This window comes from Eleutherodactylus coqui, chromosome 4 (genome assembly GCF_035609145.1).
Source record: "Eleutherodactylus coqui strain aEleCoq1 chromosome 4, aEleCoq1.hap1, whole genome shotgun sequence".
In the NCBI taxonomy this organism is placed as follows: Eukaryota; Metazoa; Chordata; class Amphibia; order Anura; family Eleutherodactylidae; genus Eleutherodactylus; species Eleutherodactylus coqui.
In genome coordinates this window covers 243710214-243737860 of record NC_089840.1, presented here as the reverse complement: position 1 = coordinate 243737860, position 27647 = coordinate 243710214, and the positions used below count along the sequence as shown (strand labels likewise).

Genomic DNA, 27647 nt, shown 5'->3' with positions numbered 1-27647 from the left:
TCTAGGTCTGCCATAAACATAAGACTATTAGGCTGCCTTTCCTCATAGCGTACTCTCTGCAGCGGATGACCCACAGCGGCAAAATCTGCATCTAAATATTGTGGCTTTTGCAGCACTTTTTGTTGCACATCTGCCATGGATTTCAACCATTGTACAGGGTGGAGCGCGGTAATTTGCTAATTTGGGAGTGAAATAAAAAAATAATGAACTTGTAAAAACTTTATTTTATATTTTATTTACATTGAACAGTAGTGGAATTTACAAATTATTTGGTTTTAAATATTGTATCTGGCAAATGTTGACCTTCGCTATCCACACACTGCTGCATACGTTTTCTGAAGTTCTCATGCACTCTTTCAAGCATGTCGACTGGTATTCTGGCAATCTCAGCGTCAATATTGTTCCTTAGGTCTTCCAGGGTGTTGGGACGGTTGCAATACACCTTAGACTTCAGGTAACCCCAAAGGAAAAAATCGCATGGGGCTAAGTCTGGTGAGCGTTCCGGCCAGTTAAGATCACCCCTCAGAGAGATTAGCCGTTCAGGAAATGTTTGCCTCAAAAAACTCATGGTAACTCTCGCTGTGTGTGCAGTGGCACCATCTTGTTGAAACCATGTATTCTCTAATCACATTGCCTCGAGTGCTGGCTGGAAAAAATCCTGCAGCATAGTTAAGTAACGTTCGGAATTCACAGTTGCCGGAAAAAAGTAAGGGCCAATGATGCCTACTGGTGATAAGGCGCACCACACAGTGACGCGGTCCGAATGCAGAGGTCTCTGGTGAACTTCTCTGGGGTCGCTCCAGTACCGCATGTTTGGTTTGTTTACACACCCACTGAGGTGAAAATGTGCCTCAGCAGAAAAGAACACAATTGCGTCACGAGGTATGGCTGACAGCATGTCTTCACAAGATGTTCGTTGTGTAACATAATCCCGTGCTGACAATTGTTGGACCACGCACATTGTATACGGGTGAAAATACAGTTCACTATGAAGAATCCGGTGGAGAGAACGTCTTGAAATGCCAAAAGCAAGTGCTTGCTTCCGAGCAGAGCGTTTCGGAGATTGCAATACTGCTGCTCTAACTCGTTCGATGTTTTGTAGTGTTGTAACACTTCTCGCAGGTCCTCTTCATACAGATGACACATTCCCTGCTGTTCTGAATGCATTTACCCAATTTACAACTGATTGCCGTCCAGGAACACGTCCGCGTGGGGAAACAGCGAATCGCAAACGAAAAGCACGTTGCATTGCAATGAACGAGTGGTTATTTGAAAAATACGCTTCAACACAAAATGAACGCTCCTCACGTGTCCACTGCATGATGGCAACTGAAAAGCAGCTGCAGACAAACTTCCCGTCAGCCACTATAAGCAACGCCCACTCTCCCCTCTCTTCGACCAACAGCGCTGCCACAACCTGCAACTCAAAAAAGCAACACCCTGGAAGACCTAAGGAACAATATTGACGCTGAGATTGCCAGAATACCAGTCGACATGCTTGAAAGAGTGCATGAGAACTTCAGAAAACGTATGCAGCAGTGTGTGGATAGCGAAGGTCAACATTTGCCAGATACAATATTTAAAACCAAATAATTTGTAAATTCCACTACTGTTCAATGTAAATAAAATATAAAATAAAGTTTTTACAAGTTCATTATTTTTTTATTTCACTCCCAAATTAGCAAATTACCGCGCTCCACCCTGTATATTAACCCTAGTGCTTGTGGAAGATCGCTACTTCCCCGAAGTGACGCAAGATGATTTTGATACAAAAATATGTCGCATCCGTGGGGAAATCACACATTGGTGAGCACAATATTTCACGACCCGATATTGCATTCGCTTGTGTGAAATTAGCCTAAGCAAGTGTTCTGTTTTAAAATTCTTACCTTGATGGGTACACAAGGAGAGACATTAAAATCTGTAGCCATTGCAATTGTCTTTCCATTGGGCAGAACAGAGAAAACAAGAAGTTTGCATAAAGGAAAGAAATCTTCATCAATATGGAAATTCAGAGGGAATGAGCCATGCAGATCTGAAAGTGAGAAAAATGAAAATAAATCAATTGGTCAATCAGACATACAGCAGAGCTATCTGGTAACGGCTTATCTCCAGTACCGTCTTAACAGCATTATGTACTCCCGGGCAAAGCAGTGTACTGGGGCCCCTATGACAACTACTCAAAGGAATAAAAATGTAAATTGTCGATAAAATTAAACACATATTTATTTTATTGGCACTTCCAACAAAATTGGTGTTGAAACATTAAAAATATGGTGTGCAGCAACAACTAATCAACATGATAAACATTTGAACAATACACAAGGCTTGATAAACACAATAAAGGTGCATTTAGACACAACCATTATCACTCACAAGATGTATTTTGAGCGACTTTTGAGTGATAATCGTTGTCTCATTTGAGCGATCACCTTGCGATCCAAGCGGAGGATGCAGAAGACAAGCGGGGCCGCTTACCTTCTGCATCCAGCTGTTCCCTGCTCTAAGCACCCGACTGTTATATAGCTCAGCGCTGTCTAACAGAAGACAAGCGAGGTGGCCCTGCTTGTCTTGTGCATCCAGCTGTTCCTTGCTCGGAGCGCCCGACTGTTATACAGCCGAGCTCTCCGAGCGGAGGATGCAGAAGACAAGCGGAGTGGCTTCACTTGTCTTGTGCATCCAGCTGTTCTCTGCACGGAGAGCCCGGCTATTATACAGCCAAGGGCTCCGAGCGGGGTATGGAGAACACAGCTGGACCGCTCTGTTCTTCATACCCAGCCTGTCATCAGGGAGCGGGATACAGCTGAAACAATAGTATTGTTGGCTCATTGTTGTCTTTCAGCATGGTAAAAGGCAACGATGAGCGACGGCTTAACGAAAACTGCACGATGTCAGTACAGTTAGACACAACTATTATCACTCAAAAGACATCTTTCGAGCAAATTTTGAGCGATAATTGTTGTGTCTAAATGGGCCTTAAACCATACAGATTAGATGTCACAGTATGAAATTACTATGAATTTCTTATTATAACAATCAGCAGGATTTATTTGCAGAGAATTGCTTTATCATTGGCTTGATGTCAATGGTCTTCAGGATGTCATTTTCCATGCACATGAGTGAAAGTCAATTCAAATAATGCTGCCTGTTGTGCTACAAAGCTGTTTTTTTTTTTTTTTTAGAAATTTCAGTCTTGAAAAAGAACGTTCTCCTGTACATGAACACTCTGAGCTCAATTTCAACATTCTGGAATACGGATTTCAAATTGTTGGAAATTATTTTTCTGTACAATGCAGGGAGAGTCTTACAAATTTTCTCATCACTGTAATCTGTATCTGAACAAATACTTGCTCAATCCTTCTGCCTCTCGCCTTGTATTCACATCCTGTTGTCAGCTGATGCAGAATCCAGCGCATATTTTATTTTCTCGAAATTCCCGTACAGAGCATGAACAACATCAAAATGTGATGACCATCGTGTGTCAGATAGACGTTTGACCACAAAATCAGTTCCTAAAGATGATGTCAATACATTCCATGGATGAGTAGAAGCAGCAAAATAGAAATACAGATGCTGAACAAAGCCAAAGACTTTTACAGTTTGTAGACAACACTCTGCTGCTTTTACCCCAACCAAGTTCAGGCTGTGTCCAGCACAGGGGACATAGATGGCGAACTCATTGAGTTGACGAATCCATGCTTGTAATTCAGTATATCATTCAGACATATTTGAGGCATTGTCATATGACTGACCACAGCAGTTTGATAGTGGAATTTTGTTTTCATTAAGATAATCTACAACAGTGTCTTTTAGAGTCTTTGAGACATGAGAAAAGATGGGGATGGACATAAAGAAACGTTCCACAGGCTCACAGCCTTTAATGTATAGGACAGTAAATGTCAGTTGATCTGAGTGTGAGATATCTGGAGTGGAATCTACACTTATTGAATTATACTTTAACTCTTTTACTTCTTCAAGAATAGTACAAAGAACCTGTTGTCCCATGACTTCAATAAATTCATCACAAATGTTTGCTGATAATATGATGGGTTCCTTTTATCAGGATTTCCATACAGTTTGAGATGTTCTTCCAAGAAAAGGTCAAATTCACTCAAAAGCTCTAGTATTCCTCAATAGTTGCCATTTTTTGCTGACCCAATCAGCTGATTTTCTCCACAAAATTGCAAAACTTTGGAAGCAAAAAAACGAATTACAGAAACCACCCGTGTCAACACTTTATGCCAATATTCCTGCTCTGAGCGATGTTGTTCAAGTAATAACGAATCTACACTTCCAGTTGATTAATGCTAATCAAATATGCCATTGTGCACTTTCAATGTTTTTCTCCATTTTCATGTTCTACAATAACATTGCTGTACTTCCAGTCATTGAACTCCGATGTAGCAAATGGAGATTCTTTCTTGGACAATAAGCGACATACAAAGCAGTACAAACGACCCTGGGATGTGGAGTAGAGTAGCCATTCATGCTTTACACACTCACTATTATGCAGTGCATGTTTGAACACATTATTCGCTAAATACCTTGTCTTCATATTCTCTACTCCAGCTGTTTCATACACTCTGTGTGACTTTGAAGATTGAAGGGTTGCTGTCATGATTCTGACATAAAGAGTGCCCGCTAGAAATTCAGTAATCTGCTGTGTTATTATCATTAATGTTCCAAAGCCAAGATCTGTCTTTTGGATTGCAAACTCCTTCATTGTTACAGATTTGGGTATTTCCTCTTGTAAAATGTCATCAGAAGCAGCAGGTAATGATTAGAGATGAGCGAGCACCAAAATGCTCGGGTGCTCGTTGCTCGAGTCGAACTTTTCGTAATGCTCGAGAGCTCATTTCGAGTAACGAACCCCATTGAAGTCAATGGGGGACTCGAGCATTTTTGTATGGGACCGATGCTCCGCATAGCTGATGACTTGTGAAACACCAGAAAACATCAGAAAGTCATGGAAACACCACAGAAACGGATAGGGAACGGTAAGGGCAGCTTGCATGACTGCATCTGAGGCTCCCAGGTCCCACTACTAAGCCAAAATGGGGGCAAGAGCCTGGGGGTCACTTCCCTAACAATTTACTTGGGACAAACCCTCATTAGCAAGGCACACGCACTGGCACATCTTAGCTAAGCACCACACTACCTGCAACCAAGGACAATCACTGCCTGTGGGTGACACCGCTGCCTCTTCTCCTGGGTTACATGCTGGCATTGCTGTCCAACCCCCCGCACGGCCCTGCGTCCACAGCGCACACAAAATGTTCCCTGCACAACGTTCAGCTGCCCTCATGCCACACGCTCGCTTCATAGCCACACCACCCTCATGTCTATTTATAAGTGCGTACTGGATGAGGAACCGGAGGCACACACTGCAGAGGGTTGGCAGGGCCACGCAGCGATCCTCTTTAAAAGTGTGGGCGATAGCCCACAATGCTGTTGAGAATTGATGATAAAATTCACGTACGATCATCATGCCAATTCCGTGCCACCTCCGTCACAAAATTGTCAGGAGCCGCAAACGTGGGCATAAAGGGGACTCAGGTGCCAGCACTTCTACACATCTCCACAATGAAACAATACTCTGTGTGGGAAGCACGTGAGCGGGCCCAGGGTCAAGCTCGGTCCCAGCCTCCACCTTGTGTGACCCAAGGTGCCGTGAGTTACATAGCAATGGGAAATCCATGTGTCCCCACACAATTCATTCTGTGTAGGTGTCAGGTAGCTCAACACCGCAATGGGAATTCTTTGAGTTCCTTTGGCTCGCCTATGCTGTGGGTGCACAAAGATGGTATTACACAGGAAGAAATCAGAGTGCCCAAACATGGCAGAGTTTCACCCCACCAAGGACCTCGGACTCGGCCCACATTTCTGCTCTAGTCAGTCAGTGTATCTGTGCCAGACAGGTAAAACACAGCAATGGGAAGTCTTAGTGCACCCACAGCATAGGCGAGCCCAAGGAACTTAAAGATGGTATTACACATGAGGAAAACAGAGTGCCCAAACATGGCCGAGTTTCACCCCGCCAAGGACCTCGGCCTCGGCCCACATTTCTGCCCTAGTCAGTCCGTGTATTTGTGCCAGACAGGTAAAACACTGCAATGGGAGGTCTTAGTGCACCCACAGCATAGGCGAGCCCAAGGAACTTAAAGATGGTATTACACATGAGGAAAACAGAGTGCCCAAACATGGCAGAGTTTCACCTTACCAAGTACCTCGGACCATATTTCTACCCTAGTCAGTCAGTGTATTTGTGCCAGACAGGTAAAACACCGCAATGGGAAGTCTTTGTGCACCCACAACATAGGCGAGCCCCAGTAACATTTCGGTAGCAAGAGTATAGGCGGACCCCAGTAACATTTCTGTAGCAAGAGTATAGGCGGACCCCAGTAACATTTCTGTAGCAAAAGTATAGGCGAACCCCTGTAACATTTCAGTAGCAAGAGTATAGGCGAACCCCTCAAACCATTCAGTAGCAACTGTATAGGCCAGCCCCAGTAACATTTCTGTAGCAAGAGTATAGGCGGACCCCTGTAGCATTTCAGAAGCAAGAGTATAGGCGAACCCCTTAAACATTGGTGTACCAATAGTATAGGCGAACACCTGTAAAAATTTGTTTGCCAAGAGTATAGGCAAAGCCCGGAAAAATTAGTTTGCTAACAGTATTAGCAATGGCCTGAAAAATTGATGTACCAAGAGTACAAGTGTTCCCGTGAAAAATTGCTGAACACCGAGGGCAGGTGAAACCCACAAATATTTTTTGAAGATACAGCTCATTATTGGTTAAAGGGGTTGTCCTGCGGCAGCAAGTGGGTCTATACACTTCTGTATGGCCATATTAATGCACTTTGTAATGTACATTGTGCATTAATTATGAGCCATACAGAAGTTATCAAAAGTTATTCACTTACCTGTTCCGTTGCTGGCGTCCTCGTCTCCATGGTTGCCGTCTAATTTTCGCCGTCTAATGGCCAAATTAGACGCGCTTGCGCAGTCCGGGTCTTCTTATCTTCTCAATGGGGCTCTGTGTAGCTCCGCCCCGTCACGTGCCGATTCCAGCCAATCAGGAGGCTGGAATCGGCAATGGACCGCACAGAAACCCTGCGGTCCACCGAGGGAGAAGATGTCAGCGGCCATCTTCAGCCGGTAAGTAAGAAGTCACCGGAGCGCGGGGATTCAGGTAAGCGCTGTGCGGATTTTTCTTTAGGTCCCTGCATCGGGGTTGTCTCGCGCCGAACGGGGGGGCTGTTGAAAAAAAAAAAACCCGTTTCGGCGCGGGACAACCCCTTTAATTTGTCACAGAGCCTGGAGACAGCCCTCCGCAAAAATTGGTTTAAGTTTAACTTTTAAAACTTTAAAAACGGATAAAACTTTAAACAGAGCATTTTGGGACGATAGATATTGGCAGTTCAGCGTGATGACATGCTGTTTTAGGAGGAGGAGGAGGAGTAATAATATCCGAGAGGGATACACAAAGCTAGTTCTCCCCTTTTTTGGGGTGATAGAGGATGCATTTTTCTCCTGTTGCAGCGAAAAGATTCTTTAGGATCCGCTGCTTTCCACCAGTGGAGAAGATAAGTGTGGGGAAATCCAGCTTTTCTTCATCTTTATGAGGGTAAGCATGTCAGCGCTGTCAGTTGACAGGCGGGTACACTTATCCGTGATGATTCCCCCAGCAGCACTAAACACCCTCTCTGACAAGACACTAGCAGCAGGGCAGGCCAGTACCTCCAGGGCGTACAGCCATATGTTCAGCTTTGACACCCAATAGTTGTATCGAGCAAAGGCATCACGGAGGACGGTGGTACGGTCGGCTATGTACTCCCTCACCATCTTTTTACAGTGCTCTCACTGACTCAGTCTTGACTGGGGAGTGACGACACAGTCTCGTTGGGGAGCCATAAAACTGGCAAAAGCCTTGAAGAGTTTTCCCCTGCCTGCGCTGGACATGCTGGCTGATCCCCGCGCCTCCCCTGCTAGTTGGCCCTCTGAACTGCATCTTCTACCACTAGCGCTGTCAGATGGGAACTTTAGCATCACTTTTTTCACCAGGGCCCTGTGGTATTGCATCACTCTCGTACCCCTTTCCTCTTCAGGAATGAGAGTGAAAAGGTTCTCCTTATACTGTGGGTCAGGAAGGGTGTACACCAAATAATCTATGCGGGCAAGAATGCATCAAGCGCGTGGGTCACGGGAAAGGCGGCCCAACATAAAGTCAGCCATGACTTCAGTCCAGAGTCCCAGTACGCAACACATCACTGTCCTCACTAGGAGGGTGCTCCTCCTCCTCCTCTTCAGCCCATACTCGCTGAACAGATGAGAGGCAAGCAGCATGGGTACCCACTGCAGTGTTGCCAGCAGTCTCTTCCCCCTCCTCCTCTTCGCCCTCCCCCCCCTCCTCCTTCTCCTCCTCCAAAACCCGCTGAGATATAGACGTGAGAGTGGTCTGGCTATCAAGCGACATACTGTTATCCCCCGTCTCCTCTTCTAACCGCAAAGCATCGGCCTTTATGCTAAGCAGCGAACTTCTCAGCAGGCAAAGCAGCGGGATGGTAAAGCTAATGATGGCTGCATCGCCGCTCACCATTTAGGTAGACTCCTCAAAGTTTCCGAGGACCTGGCAGATGTCGGCCATCCATGCCCCCTTCTCCGTAAAGAACTGCGGAAGCTGACTACCCCTCCGCCGCCCATGTTGCAGCTGGTATTCCACAATTGCTCTACACTGCTCATACAGCCTGGCCAACATGCGCAGCGTAGAATTCCAGTGCGTGGGGATGTCGCACAGCAGTCGGTGCTCAGGCAGCTGAAACTGACGTTGCAATGTCCTGAGGGTGGCAGCATCCGTGGTGGACTTGCGGAAATGTGCGCACACGCGGCGCACCTTGCCGAGCAGGTCAGACAAATGGGGGTAGTTTTTCAGAAACCACTGAACCATCGGATTAAAGACATGTGCCAGGCATGACACGTGTGTGAGGCTGCCAAGATGCAGAGCCGCCACCAGATTACGGCTGTTGTCACACACGACCATGCCCAGTTGGAGGCTCAGCGACAAAAGCCAGAGGTCGGTCTGCTCCGTCAGACCATGTAATAGCTTGGAGACCGTGTGCCTCTTGTCACCTAAGCTGATTAGTTTCAACACAGCTTGCTGACGCTTTCCCACCGCTGTGCTGCCGCGCCGCGCGCTACCGACTGCTGGCGACGTGCTAACACTTCATAATTGAGAAGTGGAGGTGGCAGAGGAGGAGGTGGCATAATACGCCACAGATACCAGCACCGAGGTAGGACCTGCTATTCTTGGTGTGGGTAGCACATGAGCGGTCCCAGGCTCTGACTCGGTCCCAGACTCCACCAAGTTCACCCAATGTGTCGTCAGGGAGATATAGTGGCCCTGCCTGCCAGTACTTGTCCATGCGTCCGTTGTTAAGTGGACTTTCCCAGTAACTGCATTGTTGAGGGCAGGTTAATGTTGCGGGAGACGTGCTGGTGTAGGGCGGGGATGGCACACCGGGAAAAATAGTGGCGACTGGGGACCAAGTAGCGTGGGACCGCCGCCACCATCATGTTTTTGAAAGCCTCCGTTTCCACAAGCCTGTACGGCAGCATCTCCAGGCTGATTATTTTGGCAATGTGCACGTTTAAAGCTTGTGCATGCGGGTGGATGGTGGCGTATTTGGGCTTTCACTCCAACGCTTGTCCTAGCGACAGCTAAACGCTGCACTGGGAGACATTGCTAGAGGCCGTGGAGGACCGTGGAGGTTAGGGTGTGGGTGCAGACCGGGAGACGCTCATGCCTGCGTCCTGCGAGGGGGATTAGATCTGTGGTACAGGTTGTGGAACAGGGGAAGATGCAGTGGTGTGACCTGGAGGCTGTGAATGGCCTTCGTCTCACCTTGTGGGGTGCTTGGCCATCATATGCCTGCGCATGCTGGTGGTGGTGAGGCTAGTAGTGGTGGCTCCCCGGCTGATCTTGGTGCGGCACAGGTTGCACACCACTGTTCATCGGTCGTCCGAACAACATCCACACCTTTGAACAGCTAGCCTTCTGCATGGAGGCTTGCTGCGAGGGGGTGCTTTGGGAAACACTTGGGGGATTCTTTGATCTAGCCCTGCCTCTCCCCCTTGGCCACCCCACTGCCTCTTTCAACCTGTCCTGCTGCTGCACTTGCCTCCCCCTCTGAAGCCCTGTCTTCAGTAGGCTTACCAAGCCAGGTGGGGGTCAGTCACCTCATCATCCAGCAGTTCTTCCTCCGAATCCTCTGTGCGCTCCTCCCTCGGACTTACTGCCCTTACTACTACCTCACTGACAGACAACTGTGTCTCATCATCCTCATCCACAAAAAGCTCTTGAGACAGTTGCCGGAAGTCCCCAGCCTCATCACCCGGACTCTGGGAACTTTCCAAAGGTTGGGTATCGGTCACGACAAACTCCTCAGGTGAGAGAGGAACCGCTTTTTCCCAATCTGGGCAGGAACCTGAGAACAGTTCCTGGGAGTCTGCCTGCTCAGAATCTGTCATTTTCCTGGAGTGACGAGGCTGGGAGGAAGGAGGAGCAGCCAGAGGATTCAGAGGTGCAGTCCCTAGGCGTAGTGGATTGTGTAGACTGGGGGTTTGATACATTGCTGTATGCATTATCTGCCATCCACGACAGGACCTGCTTGCACTGCTCTTCTTGTAATAAAGGTCTACCACGCGGACCCGCAAATTGTGATAGGAAGCTGGGGAGCGTAGGGACTTGGCGCTCTCCTAATCCCTCAGCAGCCGGCTGTGATGCACCCCGCCCAGAACCTTGGCCTGCGCCCACACCCTCACTTGGACGGCCGCGTCCTCGTCCTCGACCCTTAACCCTACTCCTCATCATGTCGGATTAAGAATAGAGCAGGGCCAAAATAAATTACCCCACTGTATAGCACTGAGAACTGTGGCTAATTTACCGCACAAAGAGACGTGCGGATACCCGAGGCTCTATGCTGTGACCGGAAATTATTAAACCGCTGTCTAGCGCTGATATGGACGCTTCATTTACTGCTCACAGAGACTGGCAAATAATAGAGAGGCTGTATGCAGTGGGAGAAAAATAGAAAGGCAGTAGATAGTGCTGGTAACTGTGGCAACTTCACCGCACCCAAGAAAAGGGTATTGTGCGACGCTGTGCCCAGGAGCAGAAAGCTATACAGTCAGTGAACAGTGCTAATAACTGCTGCAACTTCACCGCACTCAAGGAAAGGGTATTGTGCGAAGCTCTGCCCAGAGGCAGAAAGCTATACAGCCAGAGAACAGTGCTAATAACTGCGGCAACTTCACCACACCCAAGGAAAGGGTATTGTGCGAAGCTCTGCCCAGGGGCAGAAAGCTATACAGGCAGTGAACAGTGCTAATAACTGCGGCAACTTTACCACACCCAAAGAAAGGGTATTGTGCGAAGCTCTGCCCAGGGGCAGAAAGCTGTACAGGCAGTGAACAGTGCTAATATCTGCGGCAACTTTACCGCACCCAAGGAAAGGGTATTGTGCGAAGCTCTGCCCAGGGGCAGAAAGCTATACAGCTACTGAACAGTGCTAATAACTGCGGCAACTTCACACAACACATAGAATGGTATCTGTGAAATGCTGTTCTGCAGTTGCCCAGGAAATACTAGCGTACTATTTTGCGATGAGAGTGAGCCCTCTGCCTAAGGCACTGCACACATAGGATGGCATAGTTGCAATGATCTGGAGTGGTCCAGGAAATATTTGCGTACTATTTAGCGATGGGATTGAGCTGCTATAGCTGTAATGCTCTGCAGAGGGATATATGTTAAAAAAACAACTGGTGCACTACTGCTCCCAGCCAGCCACAACTGTAATGCACAAGATGAGGAGTAGCCCTAAGAAGAACCATTGGGGTTCTTGAAGACAGGATCCTACTCAAACACTTTCCCTATATAAGCAGCTCTTTCCCTCAACTCTGCCTAATGCACTGCAGACTAAGAGCTGTAATGCTCTTCAGAGAGATATATATTTTTTAAAAAATGGTGCACTACTGCTCCCAGCCAGCCACAACTGTAATGCACAGGATGAGGAGTAGCCCTAAGAAGGACCGTTGGGGTTCTTGAAGACAGGATCCTACTCAAACACTTTCCCTATATAAGCAGCTCTTTCCCTCAACTCTGCCTAATGCACTGCAGACTGAGAGCTGTAATGCTCTGCAGAGAGATATATATTTTTAAAAAAATGGTGCACTACTGCTCCCAGCCAGCCACAACTGTAATGTACAGGATGAGGAGTAGCCCTAAGAAGGACCGTTGGGGTTCTTGAAGGCAGGATCCTACTGTAACACTTTCCTATATAAGCAGCTCTTTCCCTCAACTCTGCCTACGGCACTGCACACACAGAACAGTATAGGTGTAATGGCCTGCAAAGGCGTAGATGCTTAAAAAAAAAAAAATTGGTGCACTACTGCTCCAAGCCAGCCACAACAGTAATGCACACGATGAGGAGTAGCCCTAAGAAGGACCGTTGGGGTTCTTCAAGACCGGATCCTACTCTAACACTTTCCCTGTATAAGCCTCAGCACTTCCCCTAACCACTGCTAGCATGCGTCTGAGGTGAGCCGCGGGCGGGACCAGTTTAAGTAGTCGGCGGTCACCTGATCTCGCCAGCCACTCACTACTGTGGGGGGGAGAGGGCTGGCACGTCACAGCAGGAAGTGGTAATGCCTTTCCCGCATGTTTATTGGCTAGAAAATGGCGCTAAACATGCAGGGAAGGGAAATGAAATTGACTCGAATACCGCGTGGTGTTCGTCTCGAGTAACGAGCATCTCGAGCACCCTAATACTCGAACGAGCATCAAGCTCGGACAAGTGTGCTCACTCATCTCTAGTAATGATACTATTGGTATTAGGTCTTGTGAAACTGGATGATTGGTAGCTGGAACGGTATTAGTGTCTGACGTTGCAGCTGTGTTTAACCACAATGTTAATTTTGAAAGTTTCCAATTTTCTTCTTCTCCTCTGGAGCTATTTTCCTCTTCTGTGCTCCGCTCAAAGTGTTACGTTTCATTTCTGCTGAAAGGGTTATTCACCTGGATTTATATATTATATGGGGATGCGGCAGGCATGGGATGACGTCGAGAAAATTCAGGAGGACAAGCGAGTTAATAACCGGCAACCTAGACCGGAGAACTGGAAGTCTAAGTCTCTAGAATCCATTTTCCTCTTGCACTGTAGACGTCTCTTTTTTACTCATTCCTCTCTATAGGAGAGCAGGCACACAGAGTTGGCTTAAAAGAGTCATGTTCCGTGCACATGGAAACAGTGCTGGAATGGGGAACCTGGGGAGTATCAGACACAGTTTCCCGGACTCCCCGTTTCCTCACCTTTTGAATCCTATAACAATTATTGGGGCTCAAAGGTGATGGCAGGTAAACACGACGGTATACATAGAGTACATGACATGATTGTACTTTATATGTTTTGATCAAGTTAAGCAAATGTCTTCATTTTCCAAACACAAATCTATATCAAACTACTAACGACCACTTATCTGTGAGTATGTATGTATATGTGTGTGATTCTTATGCCCCATCCCTGGTGATGTCTTCGCCCCAACCCCTGGTGACGTCATTAAAGGTCCTACAACATATATAAAACACAGAGTCTGACCAACAGAAGAACAACACAGTTAGGGCTCTTGAAAAGGAGAGGACAAAGATAACAAAATGAGAATACAACTAAACCGCTATTATGTCAGACACAACTCAACACTTCTGACAGAACACACTGACCTACCACCAGCACAGAGATCTGTTGGGCTAAAGGACCTGTGGTGATGTCACTGCTGTGGGAGGAGTCAAGATGTATTTGTCTTGTATGGTAATCAAGCTACTGTGTGTGTGATGTGCCTCCAGAAAGACTGGAACTATAATTTCCTAATAATTACTAGTATAAATATAAAGGCCCTCACTGACTCACTGACTGACTAACTCAACACTAATTCTCTAACCTCCCGGTGTCGTACAAATGTGATATTTGGCACAATCATTCTTTAAGGCCTAAGTAGAAAAGGTATTGAGGTCGCAACTTGATTATTCAATTTTAAGCGCAAAAGTAAGTAACCTCTTATGTAATGTAACTAATAACACACATCTGAATCGCACAAACTTGAAATTTGGCACAACCATTCTTTATGTCCTAAATAGGAAAAGTAAGGTGTTCGCAACTGTAATATTCAATTCTGAGCAAGAAAAACTGTGAAAATCCACAATACATGAGATAGTTCTTTTCTTTGAAACTATAAAGCCTGGGCAATGATTTGTATACTCAGGAAAATCTACCTCACCTCTATGTGTATATACTAAGAAGAATCTAACTGACCTCTGTGTGCATATACTCAGGCTGTAAAGTACACAAGGGAGTGGCCATGGACTGCAGGGATGGAGCATGCCTTTGAGGCTAAGAAGAGGCTGTAACTTCCAGTCTGAGGGTAAATTTGAATAAAAAGGGGCGTTATCTTTAAGGATAAAAAGTGAGGAGAGTGGGAGGGGTGGCATATTCTGCACAGGTACATCGGTTTATGCAGTCTGAGGAAAATCTAATGCTCCTCTATGTGTGTACATATTTTATCACTCGGTTCCTCTGAAGTAACCACAACTTCATAAAGTTTTCCGTGTTAACAGGTAAACACCTGTACCAAATTAACTTGGGCGAAGCCGGGTATATCAGCTAGTCTCACATAACAATTATCTATAACTACAATTATCAGTTAGTCACAGCTTTACTAATCAGTTTATCAAAACATTGTATAGAACATGAAGGGAAGAGGAGGAGTCAGTAAGTGAGTTCTGTCCAATATTTTTCAATATGAAGACCATTTTACTCACTTGGGCTGTTTGCTTGATCTTTAGTATCTACTTTATGTTCCTTATAAGAGACAATTCCACTTTTGGTCAAAAGCTGTGAAAACATGCAGAGCAGGTCACATATTTATGAATAGGAAATAGCTTGTTCCCAGAATTAATGTACTACTATAACAGAAGGAGTCACCAGGTTACCCTTTCTGGGACATTAAAGTCTTACAGTACCCAAATACCTTCAATCACAGTTGTCTGGCCGACAGCTATTCCTTCTAGTCTGCCCATACAGATGCATGCTCAGCTCAGCCAAATATGTAACACCTCTCTGGTGGTTGCTTACCTGATAGGGTATGTAAAATTCAATATGCTCAATCCTTCCTTCCCCTGACATCAATGCAAAGGACTTAAAACGAAAACATAAACCATGCCAATATACAGTACAGTATTTTGATGCATACTGTATAGTAGATCCATGAAGACAGTCATTCATTGGAAAAAAGTTAGCCAAGTTGTAAAAGTTTTGTTAGATAGTTGTCAGTATTTGGTGCTTTCAGCGTTTACACAAACTGATCTTTCACTGGGGAACGTACTTTCACATTCATCCTTCACTCAAGTCCCTAAACACGTATGACTGGTTTGAAGGACTGTAATAGTCAGTATGGGCTAAAGGGTTGTCCGAGCATTAGACTACTTTTGTCTCATGTGTAGGGCCACCTTTAATCTCCCAGCACACCGACTCAGGAACATAGCTACAGATAGGAAAAACTTAAGCTTGATTGTGATAGCATGGGGCAAAAAGTGATCTTATCGTATTAAAAAGCTATTCTTTTACCTTAACACAGCAAAACTTATTGCAGAGTAAATCAAAGTGTTAAAAAACCACCCTGATAGCATGATCAGCGTGATATTACATTGCGTTAAGGCCTCATGTCCACGGGGAAAATCAAATCTGCTCCGGATTTGTAACGCGGATTTGGGCCGCGGATGCAGTGCGGATGAGCTTAAAATAGTATTTTATTGCATGCGGATGACACGCGGATGCGTTTTTTTTCACGCGTGTATGCACGCGGATGGCATTTTTGCATCTGCGCGTGAAAAAAAATGCAAGGCCACTGAAAAAGAAGCCAAACTTGTAATCCGCATGCAGATTTCACGCACCCAAATAAATGGCATTTAACACCCGCAGCGGATTTCCCGCACCCCATAGAGATCAATGGGGCCATCCGGAGCGTGATCCGCACCTAAATGGAGCATGTCCATTTTTTTTCATGCTCCATGATTTTTCTAATTCACATTTATTGACCATCCGCGGGTATTTAGCTACCCGCGGGTGGTCAATGCATTCCTATGGGGCGCGGATCCGCGCGCGGGTGATCCGCTGCGGATTTTAATTATTATTTTCCCCGTGGACATGAGGCCTAAGAGTCAAGCTAAAGAGTAATCCATCTGTAGGGGGGCAGATGGGGCACGTGCCCCAGGCACAATCAGGAGGGAAGGCAGGGAACACCAGCTGCACAGTAAGACACAACAGAACTAAACGGCTGATTGCTGTTCAGCGCTCTTGACCTGCAGTCACTGAGCCCAGCACAGAGCACCTTTGTCAGCAGTAATCAGCTGTTTTTACTTGCCTGGCAAAGATTTTCTGTGTTGGGGCTCTGCGGCTGCAGGACAAGAGTGCTGAACAGCAAGCAACTGTTTAGTCTTGGGCTGGGCAGAGAGGCATGCGTCCCCCTGGGACAGGTCCTCAGCAGATGTTTACGGTCACTTGGCCACAACTTCTACAACTGTGGTTGATGACAGTGACTTACAGAATTTGTATTCCATACACACTCACACAGGACTGACTTCTGACAGACGTGCTATACAGCTATACACTGCATAACCTCACTCCCCCTCTCCCTGGCTCCAGCATTCACTGTGCTCTGAGTAATGGAGACGGGAGAAAGAGGAGTGAGGTTCTGCTGTGTATAGCAAGCATTGTCAGATGTCAGTCCTGTGTGAGTGTGTATGTAATGCAGATGCTGTTAGGCACTGTCGGAACTCGCAGTTCCAGGGCCACAGATGGGCCCTACTAGTAACTATGGCCACAGATTGTGAGTCCTAAATTAATTTGTAAACACCCTGGTCTTATTAATTGGGGCCATAGAGAGGTCACAGTTACTAATTGCGGCCACAGAGGGGTCATATTACTAATTGGAGCCATAGAGATGGTCACAGTGAGGACATGTTTACTAAGTGGAGGCACAATGGGGAGGTCTTATTAATTTGGGCTACCAAAGTAGTCATAATTTGGGCTACAGAGGCGGTCATATTACTTAGTGGGGCTACAGTGAGGGCACTGTTACATTGTGGGGCCACAGTGGGAGCACTTTTTTTTTATAGGGGGGCAATTAGAAATTCATTACAGGTTGCAGTAGCAGGACTTGTAGAGTGTACAGAAACAAGTCGTGACTGGAAGAAACCTCATGGTCTGGACCCAGAGTGAAGATGACCAAATACAGATGACTCCAGAGACATCACTTGTGATCACTGGAGGTAAACAAACTCTTATCCCTACCACTGTGTAGTGGCATTATTTTAGTACATTATATGGTAAATGTATTTAGAGGCATGCTGAACCACTGTGTCTACACCAGCCATGTTATAAGATTTGTCATATATATGTATAAATGTTTCTTTCAGGGGAGGAGGGCAAATTCAGAGTTTTGCTATGGGGCTCCATGAGTTTTTTGCACACACCACTTCTATTCCCAGTCCCCTCCCTTCCCATCCCTATCATGGTATGACTCCAAGTCAGTACACTCATAGTCGGGCTGGAAACTCTTTTGTAAAATGCTCCATTAATAAATTGGCTATATAGAGAAGTAGTACTGGTCCTGGTTTGGGTGCTGTATTTACACACTGCGCTTGTGTTTATCATGTAAGCTCGTTTCTGATACTGTATTTATCTACTGAGTTTGATTTTGGTGCAGTATTTATGGTATGAGCTTGATTATGGTTCTGTGTTTACACCATGAGCTTGGTTCTAGTATTCTAACTATGTACTGAACTTGGTTCTGGGGCTGTAGGTATGTTATGACTTTGGTTTTAATGCTGTATTTATGTACAATAAAAATGAACCTTCATCTTAAAATGAATCTTCATCTGTCGCTTTAGGGCTAATGCGCAAAGCCGGATTTCTGCCACGTGAAACGCAGCGGAAGTCCACGGCATTATGCCCCAGCTATTAGGTTCTATTGAACCTAACAGCTCAATGTTCGCGCTGCAGAATTGTACCGCAGAATTCCACAGCGTGAAAGAAACCATGGCATGTTGCCATGGTAGTCAATGGAAGCCGGCTGTCATGCGACGCGTCACCGCCCACCACTGTCTGCGTCATCCCACACTGCCGGTGTGTCATGCGCTGTACTGCACATGTGCGCCAGATGGGATTTAAGCTGCAGATCCGGAGAGGTGAATATGGGGTTTTTAGGGGGTGCCGTGACAGACTCCGCTGCAGTATTCTACTGGCGGAGTCAGTCACGGACGTGGGCATGAGGCCTTAGGCTCAACATTTTGTGCCGATCAGTTTTTTAAAGTGAACTTGTCCTTGCCCTACAGCACCATAAACTGGGTTATGGTGCTGTTAGGTGAGGTGACAGGAAGTAAGGTGCTGTATTTTGTATACTCATATTCTCCCTGGTCTCTACTGTGTCACCCGCTGAAGATCGCACGCAGTATGGAATCTGACTCCTAAGACTACTCTGCATACACTCTCCCATAAACTTGTATGGGAGAGCACGTGCAAGGCAATCTGAAAAGAGTCAGATTTTTACGTGATGAGCAATCTTCAGTGGGTGACAGCACAGGAACCAGGGAGTGGGTGAGTATGAAAAAAAACACCTGGTTCACTGTCACCTTCCCTAAGGCCTCATGTCCACAGGTGGGCCAGGTTCCATGGGCAGGAGCCCCACCATGGGATCCCACCCTGCATGAGGACATTATTTACCAGTCCGGATGCGTGCAGGCGCGACAGCACATGGGCGGGCCCACCGTCCGGCACATTCCCCACACATGCGCAGTGATTTTTTTTTTTAGATCTCCTGCTTTTTTGCAGTATGCCGGAGTGACAGCTCCGGGTGTGCCACAGATCGGACGGCTTCCATTGACTCCAATGGAAGCCGTCCCTGCGGGATCTGCGGCAAAACGGAGCATGCTGCAATTTGTTTTCCGGACCAGAAGGTCGCTGTGGGCGCTCATGATTGTCTATGGGCGGCTTGAACTCCGGATCATCTGCACGGGTGCCCCACACGGATCCTGGAATTCAAACCCTCCTGTGGACATGAGCCCTAACAAACTTAGTTTATGTTTCAGGGGCACAATTAAAAGACAGTGGGAGCCCCTTCATCTGTAGGGTTATTTAAATGCTTCTTACTATCAAGAAAAATTATACTCACAATATAGAAAAAGTGGAGATGATCAGTATCAGACTCAAGGTTCTTCTTAGAGACGTCATATTCCACCGTCACTGACTGCTCAGAATTACATGATACATCCTTTGAATGCCTTTGTATCGACAGTGTGCTTTCACTTTTAGAAATCAAGGGAAAGAGATCTAACCAGGCTTCATGAGCGCTCTCGGAGAGAGCATATATTTTATGTTCACAAGAATCCTCACCAGCTGAAAGCTGTGCCTGAGAAAAGAAATGACAATAGATCTTCATCATCATTATTATCTATCTTAATAACATTTAAGAAAATCTACAAATATATCAATTCTTTTAGACAGTACAATGATTTTAGTTTGAAATTCCAGTTTAAATTTGCAAGAGATACAGTCTGGTCTTTAGATATCGGTCGTCCATATGTAATAAGTTAAGACAACATTCAAAACAATTAAAAGGACATTCCAATTTCTGAAAAGTTTCAATCAAAATTAATTTTCAACCCCCACTGCAAATTAGGTGTACTTGTAAATTTACAAACTTTCAGATGTTTATAAAATCTCACTCAAACAAAAACAATGTAAAGAGTTCAACACAACTGAAACATGTGGTTTCTCCAAATTCCACTTTTACATGTCAGAATTCTTCAACCCCATCATAGCAAATATCTTTGGCACTTAGGGCTAATGCCCACGGCTGGATTTCCGCCACGTGAAACGCGTCGGAAATCCGCAACGTTACACCGCAGCTATTAGGTTCTATTAGGAACCTAATAGCTGAATGTTCACGCTGTGGAATTCTGCAGCGTAAAATAACCAGTGGCATGTCCTATTTGCCACAGGAATACGCGCATCCGTCTTCCATTGTAGTCAATGGAAGCTGGTTGTCACACTATACTTCCACTGTAGCACAGCGAAAGTGTAATGTCAATACGCTTCCCCGCCCACTGCGTCAAGAGGGACTTGCACAGCGGATCTGGGAGGTGAGTATGGGGGCTTTGGGGGGGGGGGGGGGCGCCGTGATGGATTCTGCTACGGTATCCTGCTTGCGGAGTCCGTCATGGCCATGGGCATGAGCCCTTAGTAGATCATGTTTTGCTGTTATGATTTGCTGTAAGCATGATGCAGAGCCAGACAGTACCTGCTGACAACTTTCCTGAGGAATCTCAGCCCATTCCTGATTGGCAATGGACTCCAGGTCCATAATATTCTTGACTTTGTGTGCGCCTTCTTCAAATCCCACTAAAGATTTTGTATGGAGTTCAAAACACGAGATTTTGATGGCCACTCCAGAATCTTCCAGGACTTCTTCTGAAACCAAGTGTTGGTGGACTTTGCGGGATGCTTGGGACCATTGTCCTGTTAGAAGGGCCAATGCTTCACAAGCTTCAGCTTGCTCACAGAAGGCATGATGTTTTATACTAAGATTTCCTGATACTTGAGAGAATCAAAAACAAGAGAAACCAAGTAATCTTGTAGATAGGATGTCTTTTAATGTTTAACAAAAATACATGATGTTATTGCGAGCTTTCAAACCTCTCAGTATTTTTCCTAAGGCATAAGATGCAAAAGCTCGCAAGAACATCATGTATTTTTATTAGCCATTAAAAGGTATCATATCTACAAGATTACTTGGTATCTACAAGATCACATTTTGCTCTACTGGCTAAAGGCCCATTTACATGCAACGACAATCTTTCAAACGATTGAAAAATTGAAAGTATAAGCGATCATTTTGCATAAAGTGTTAATGAACACTAATGTCCATTAACACTTTATCACCTTCATTTGCATGTAAAAGGGCTTCTGGGGCTGTTTACAGAACCCAGCCTGTGGGCTAGGCTCTGAACACAGCTGCATTGTTCTCCCATGATCTGTCAGCAGAATACAATGTAATCTCCCAGCACCCGCTGAGAACACAGAGTGCAGTCTGTGTTATCTCTCTGCAGCTGAACGATGGATATTAAGCTCACCTAAAATCATCGTTCAGCCACAAAGTGCTCTATGGCTGTGTTTACACGTAATGATTATCGCTCATTTGTAGTCGTTTGACCAAATTTGAGCGACAATCGTTGCATGTAAATGGGCCTTAACACGGTACCAAACTTTTTTCACTGATAGAATGGATCTGCTTTTCACATTTTGCAGGTTTCCAGTTACGGAAGAAGCAACACCATTCCAGAGCATCATTGAGCCACTGCCATACTTCACTATACACAGGGTGTTCTTTTCAGTGTATGCTTCGTTCTTCCTCTGGACATACTGCTGATCTGTAGGCCCGAAAAGCTCCAGTTTAGTTTCATCACTTTACAGAGCACAATCCTGAATCTTATTTATATGGTTTTCAGTATACTGGAGCCGACTTTTTGTGTCTTTCAGTCTGGAGAGGTGTATGTCTTGGAGTTCAGGCATGAATACCTTCAGCATTTAGAGTGTTACTGTGCAGATGGAAATTTCAGTGCCTGCTGCCACCAAATCTAGTTGCTGGGCTTTTGCAGTCTTTCAAGAGATTTTGACCATCTGACACCTCTGGAATTTGGTGACACCCGGTGATAGCTTCCTTATTCTGCCACGTCAATGTAGTGTAGCCAGTGGTCTTTTAACTTTGAGTTTAGAAATATTGTGTGAGGACCGTGCTCTAGTGAACAAACTCGAGTAAATTTACACCTTTGTGGAAAAGATAATTGCTAAAAGGGACTCACCTGGTGCAGACTCCCTAACCCAAGGGCATGGGCAGCTCGCTACACCCAGACAATGTCCCTGAAGTCAACAGTGGTATCTCTTACACACAACCTTCGTAGATCCACAATGTGGAGAGCTTCACGGCCTAGCAACAGTTATCAGAAATGGTTTCGGGGAATAACAATGAAATAAGTGCAACTAAAAATGGCTCCTGCGCTTCTTAGGGAGCAAAACGATATATTGCTTCTGATGTTATAACTGAGTGACTTATTTGAATGAGAGGTCCCCTCCCTGGAGACCTCCCTATATGGAGTTTATAGCCCAGGCAAACATCTCACACATAAAAACTAAAAAACAAAGATAGCTATATGAGTCTGGATCATGACATGCATTAACAGTATGGTGCAACGCGTTTTGAAGGATTAAATCTTTTACAAGCATGGAAAAGATTGATACAATCTGTGATTTATCTAGTAGCAATATAATGACTGAAAGGGGAAAGAGAGGAGCGAAGGGGTAGGAGAAAGGGTGGTAGAGATGTCATTGGCCCGCCCATAGACTGTGAGCGGGGAATTCCATTTGATGATGAGATTACTGCATCCAATGATTTATTCCTGCATCGTATGATTCCACTTTGGCGTGGGTTACATGACCAGAATGTTTAATCCGGTGTCACAGCTAAGGGGACCGTGATTATGCCCATCCGGCGTGCAACTACGCTAGCAGCCAGTGCTGACAGTGATGTGGCTTTCAGGGCACAACTGAATAAATTCCTGTCCCCATTGCTCACTTGTAGAGCCATCAAGCTGCCAAAAACGATAGAACGCCCCCCACAAGTGACCCCATTTTGAAATATAGACCCCTTAGCCCATTTATCTAGGTGTTTACTAAGCAAACCGACCACACAGTTTTTTACAAAAATTATTATATAGTAGGGAATAAATAAATAAAATTAATTTTTTAAATTTTTTTAAAAATATGACAATTTGACAGTTTTCTTTGTTTCAAGCAGGAAAAACTGAGGAGACAGACCCCAAATTTTATAGCACTAGTTCTTCTGTGTTCAGCAATACCCCCATTTAAGCACTAATCTACTTATAGGACACATGGCTAGGCCTATAATGGAGGGAACACCCTCTGGCTTTCAAGGCACAAGTGAGTAATTCCAGGCCCCATTGCTCACTCTTGTGCAGAAAAAAAATGGACTCTCTAAATAAGAACACCCCGATTTTTGGCATTCCTTAAGGCCTCATGTCCACGGGGAAAATCAGGCCCGCTCTGGATTCTCCATGGAGAATCCGTAGCGGGTCCCTCCTGCCCCGCGGACATGAGCGCTGAAAAGAAGAATTTAAAAGAATTAACTCACCCGCAGCGGGCCGGAAGGGTCTTCTCTTTCTCACGGCCGGATCTTCTTTTTCGGCCGGCGGATGAATTCGGCACGCCGGCGGCACGTCGCCGACGTGCCCCGCGCATGCGCCGGGCACATCCGCCGAGCCGAAGCAAGAAAGATCCGGCCGTGAGGAAGAGAAGACCCTTCCGGCCCGCTGCGGGTGAGTTAATTCTTATTTTAGGTCTCCCGTGGATCTGGACGGCTTCCATAGGCTTCAATAGAAGCCTGCGGGAGCCGTCCCCGCGGGAGACCCGCATGAAAATGGAGCATGGTCCAGATTTTTCCATGCTCCATTTTTTTTTAAATCACTTTTATTGACCATCCGCGGGTATTTATCTACCCGCGGGTGGTCAATGCATCCCTATGGGGTGCGGATCCACGGGCAGGAGAAGAGTTAAAATCCGCAGCGGATTTTAATTCTTCTTTTGCCCGTGGACATGAGGCCTAAATCTTTGATAAAACTAATAATGTAAGACTGTGTGATATGTCTTAAAACATAGATAAATACAGAGGCCTGGTTGGGAGGGTACATGGGGCAATATCCATCCTTCTCCCTTGCTTGCTGCAGACCCAACACTTTTTTTGGGGTATCTCTTGACCTCTGTGAAGGGATGGGGTTTAAAAAGTGTCCCTCTGTGAGCCTTCGCACCTCCTGAGACTCGTAAGCTTACTGAGGTGTAGTGGCCTCAAACAGAAGGCGCTCAATAAGCTGCCCCTGGAACTGCAGGAAAGTGACTGGGACTTTTTGTAAATTACGAAGGCATTATAGGTACCGATCTGAATAATGCTGGGCTCACATGGCCGCACGTGGAATCTGCTTGGAGAAGCCCTGCAGCAGATTCCAGCTGTGAGTCGGCCGTGAACCTGTGTACAGCCGTGTAATATACTGCACATAACTGTGTACTCACACAGGCGGTCATGCGCAGTTCATCTTTTTTTGTTTGTTTATATTTCTCGCACCGTTGCATAATGAAGGCAGGGGTCCCTGCAGCTCATACATATTTAATTGCATATGGGCTGCGGGTATATCTGCGACAATAGAGTACAATGGGCTCTATGTCATGGATATCCATGGTAAAATAGAACTTGCTGCGTTCTGTTTTCTGCGAGTGGATTACGTAATTCCGACCCGCTAATGTGAGTGGAATTGTGTATTACAATGCATTTGATTGATATGCATATTACTGCGGATCAAAAACTTGCGTAATACGTAATTCCTATCTGGTCATGTGAGACCGGCCTAAGGTAGAACGCTACCTTTTTGTACCATTGAATAATGGCGATCATGTGACTGGGGACCTCTCAACTGGGCCTCCGGTCACTGCTCCAAGCTCTCAGCTACCTTTGGTAGCCAGGAGCAAGGGGATTTTAAATTTCTCGGACCCTCCATAGCTTCTTCGCATGTGTCTGCCATTTTGCTGGTGGGCGCATAAGCATAAGCCGCGGAAGGTCTGTGGAGGATGATCATGTCAGGGAACAATTGTGGACGCTTCCGGTAAGACGTTTCATCTCTCCTCACTAATTGCATCGGTGAGGGGAGATGAAACTTTAACTTTTTTTTCTAACTTTTTCATGATTACAGTTACTTATTGGATAATGGTAATTACGTGATTGGGGACCAATCAAGGCCCCACGTGAAATATGCAGGCTCTTGGCTACCATTGGTAGCCAGGAGCGGTGAAGTTTTACATTTCCAACACAATCTGGCTTCTGTGCGTGCGTCTACAAATCTGGCCCCCGATAAATCCAGGAACTTTACGTAAGTAATTTTATCTCCCCTTATGAATTCGATCCATGGGGGGAGATGAAACTAACTATTTAAACTTTTTTTAACTTCTATATAATTGCCTTTATCCTTTGGATAATGGCAATTACCTTGCCGGGGACCGCATACCACGGCCCCCCGTGAAATCTCTAGGCTTTCGGCTACCTTTGCAGGACTAGATCATCACGGGACATCTCAGAGGCCACAGGTGACTAGTTAAATCTCCACTCACAGATGAGATCCATGAGGTAAAATGAAACTTTAATTTTTTAACAACTTTTATGTGATTGCCATTATCCCTTGATAACAGCAATCACGTGACTGGGGACCGCACATCATGGCTCCCAATGACAGCTCCAGGCTCTTGGCTACCACCAGTAGCCGGTAGCAGGGGACTGTCACACTCCCTAACCCTATGGATTTACTTTACAAGGCCAGTGTGTTTTTACGGCATTGTAGAATAAAGCTTAGACACCCAGGACGTAAAAACTTGTATGGGTGTTCATTAAATAGTCAAGGAAATTAGCTGCATTCTCCATATACTTCAGTGGAGACAAGGCCGCATGCAAACTCATCCACCATTCTTTTGAAGTATATGGAGAATGCAGCGGTGACAAAGTTGTGAATGGAGATCAGTTAATATTTGCATGTAGCTGTACAGGGGGCCCCCAGAATGAATTTTACTGGTGGGCCTTGGGCCTACCAGTCCAACCCTTGCCATATTTCTAACATTCAGTCAACAAAGCCCTAGCCAGTCCAGGGATTTGAGGTGTTTTATCTTGAGCACACCTGATGTAAGTAATGAAGTACTTGATTAGTTGCATTAGGTATGCTTGAGACAACACCTGATTTGCAAATGTGTGCTTTAGTGAAGGATTTTATTCAGGGGGGTTTGAAGGAAATGATGGTATGTGATGGCACAACAGTGACAGATCGATGCAGAGACAGCAGTTTTTTTTTTTTTTTCTAAAAAACAAATTAGTTAAAGAACATAAAGATTAATCATCTTGACTCTATAGGAGGATACATCAACTTGATCGTTTGAACCATAGGCGTACCGGCAGGGGTCCCCTCCAGCATATACTGCTTTACTTTCACTTTGCGCTGTCGGCTGCCGCTTGCTAAGTTAGTGCGGTCCGGCCGGCCGACAGCACGAGCCAGAGAGTAGAGTAGGAGAAGGGAGGGGGAGGACTTGAAGAGAAGACAAGGGAAGAGGAGGGGGTGGGGGAAAGAGCAGAGAGGGCACAGAAGCAGACTCACCGCACACGGGCACAGCACAGCAAGGCATCGAGTGGGGCAGGGATGAGGTCATCTCCCTGCTGCTTCAGTCCTGCCGACAATGTGTACAGCTGCTCTCCTCAGCAGAGAGGTAGTCCGGGCACCAGGGTATGTATCTGCTTGTCTGCCTGTCTGTATGTCTTTCTATGTGTCTGTCTATCTATCTTGCCTGGTCTCATATCTATTTATCTATCTATCTCATATCTATCTATCTATCTATCTATCTATCTATCTATCTATCTATCTATCTATCTATCTATCTATCTATCTCATATCTATCTATCTCATATCTATCTATCTATCTATCTCATATCTATCTATCTATCTATCTATCTATCTATCTATCTATCTATCTATCTATCTATCTATCTATCTATCTATCTATCTCATATCTATCTATCTATCTCTCACTCCTAGGCCTCATGTCCACTTGCACGCATGGATACCACTGCTGAATCCCGCAGTGAAATCCGTGCATGCCCGGGACATGGAGAGGGAAAATACATTATACTCACCTCTCTGGAAGCTGCGGGGCTCCCCTCTGTGCAGGCCTGATCTTCTTTCTTCCAGTCGGCGGGCGTGCCGCGTGCATGTGCACCAACATTTCAAAAAATCTCCTGTTCTCCTGCATATCTGCAACACAGCACAAAAACAGCTGCTGCTGTGCCGCAGATACGAACAGCTTCCATAGGCTTTAATGGAAGGTGCAAGAACCGTCCGTGTGGCAGATCCGCAGGAAAATGGAGCATGCTGCGATTTCTTCCTGTGCGTGTGACCCGCACTCTGGGAAGGAATCCCATCTGCATGCTTTTAGATGCCCTAGCGATGCCAATGCATCCCTATGGGCAGCAAGATGCACAGATCTCCCGTGCGGGTCCACATGCGGATTTTATAAATAAAATCCGCACGTGGACATTGGCCCTCAGGCATAGCTAAGGGGCGAGGGGGAAAAGGGCCTGGGGGGGGGGGGGGGCCCGAGCTGAACTTTTGCACCCGGGCCCCTGAGCCTTTAGGTACGCCCCTGGTTTGAACATTTGGGAGGAGCGGGCCTTAACCACTGTCCACTTCTCTATTACAAGGGGATGTTCTTCAGGTTGATGACGTGTTATTTTTGTCAACAGCTGTGTTACCAAAGGTGTGGAGTGGGGCCTGTTATCTGGAGCATGTGTTTCACTGGTGCTTCAGTGCACCTTGGTTCCTCTGCCCGTCCCCCTCCTGGCCTTATCTCAGACTGGAAAGGCCTAGCCTCATGGCCTAGTGGCAGCAG

At 46.0% G+C, this 27647-nt stretch overlaps 1 protein-coding gene across 1 annotated transcript in view; it reads right to left on the bottom strand.

Annotated features, from left to right (window-relative positions):
- LOC136626161 (alpha-2-macroglobulin-like protein 1) overlaps positions 1-27647 on the bottom strand; it is a 176651-nt gene that overhangs the window by 97671 nt on the left and 51333 nt on the right. Inside the window, exons 12-14 of the mRNA XM_066600968.1 lie at positions 19279-19515; positions 14870-14942; positions 1890-2035 (exon numbers count right to left, since the gene is read on the bottom strand). Of these exons, the coding sequence (XP_066457065.1) occupies positions 1890-2035; positions 14870-14942; positions 19279-19515 (456 nt within the window). The remainder of the gene's footprint in view (positions 1-1889; positions 2036-14869; positions 14943-19278; positions 19516-27647) is intronic.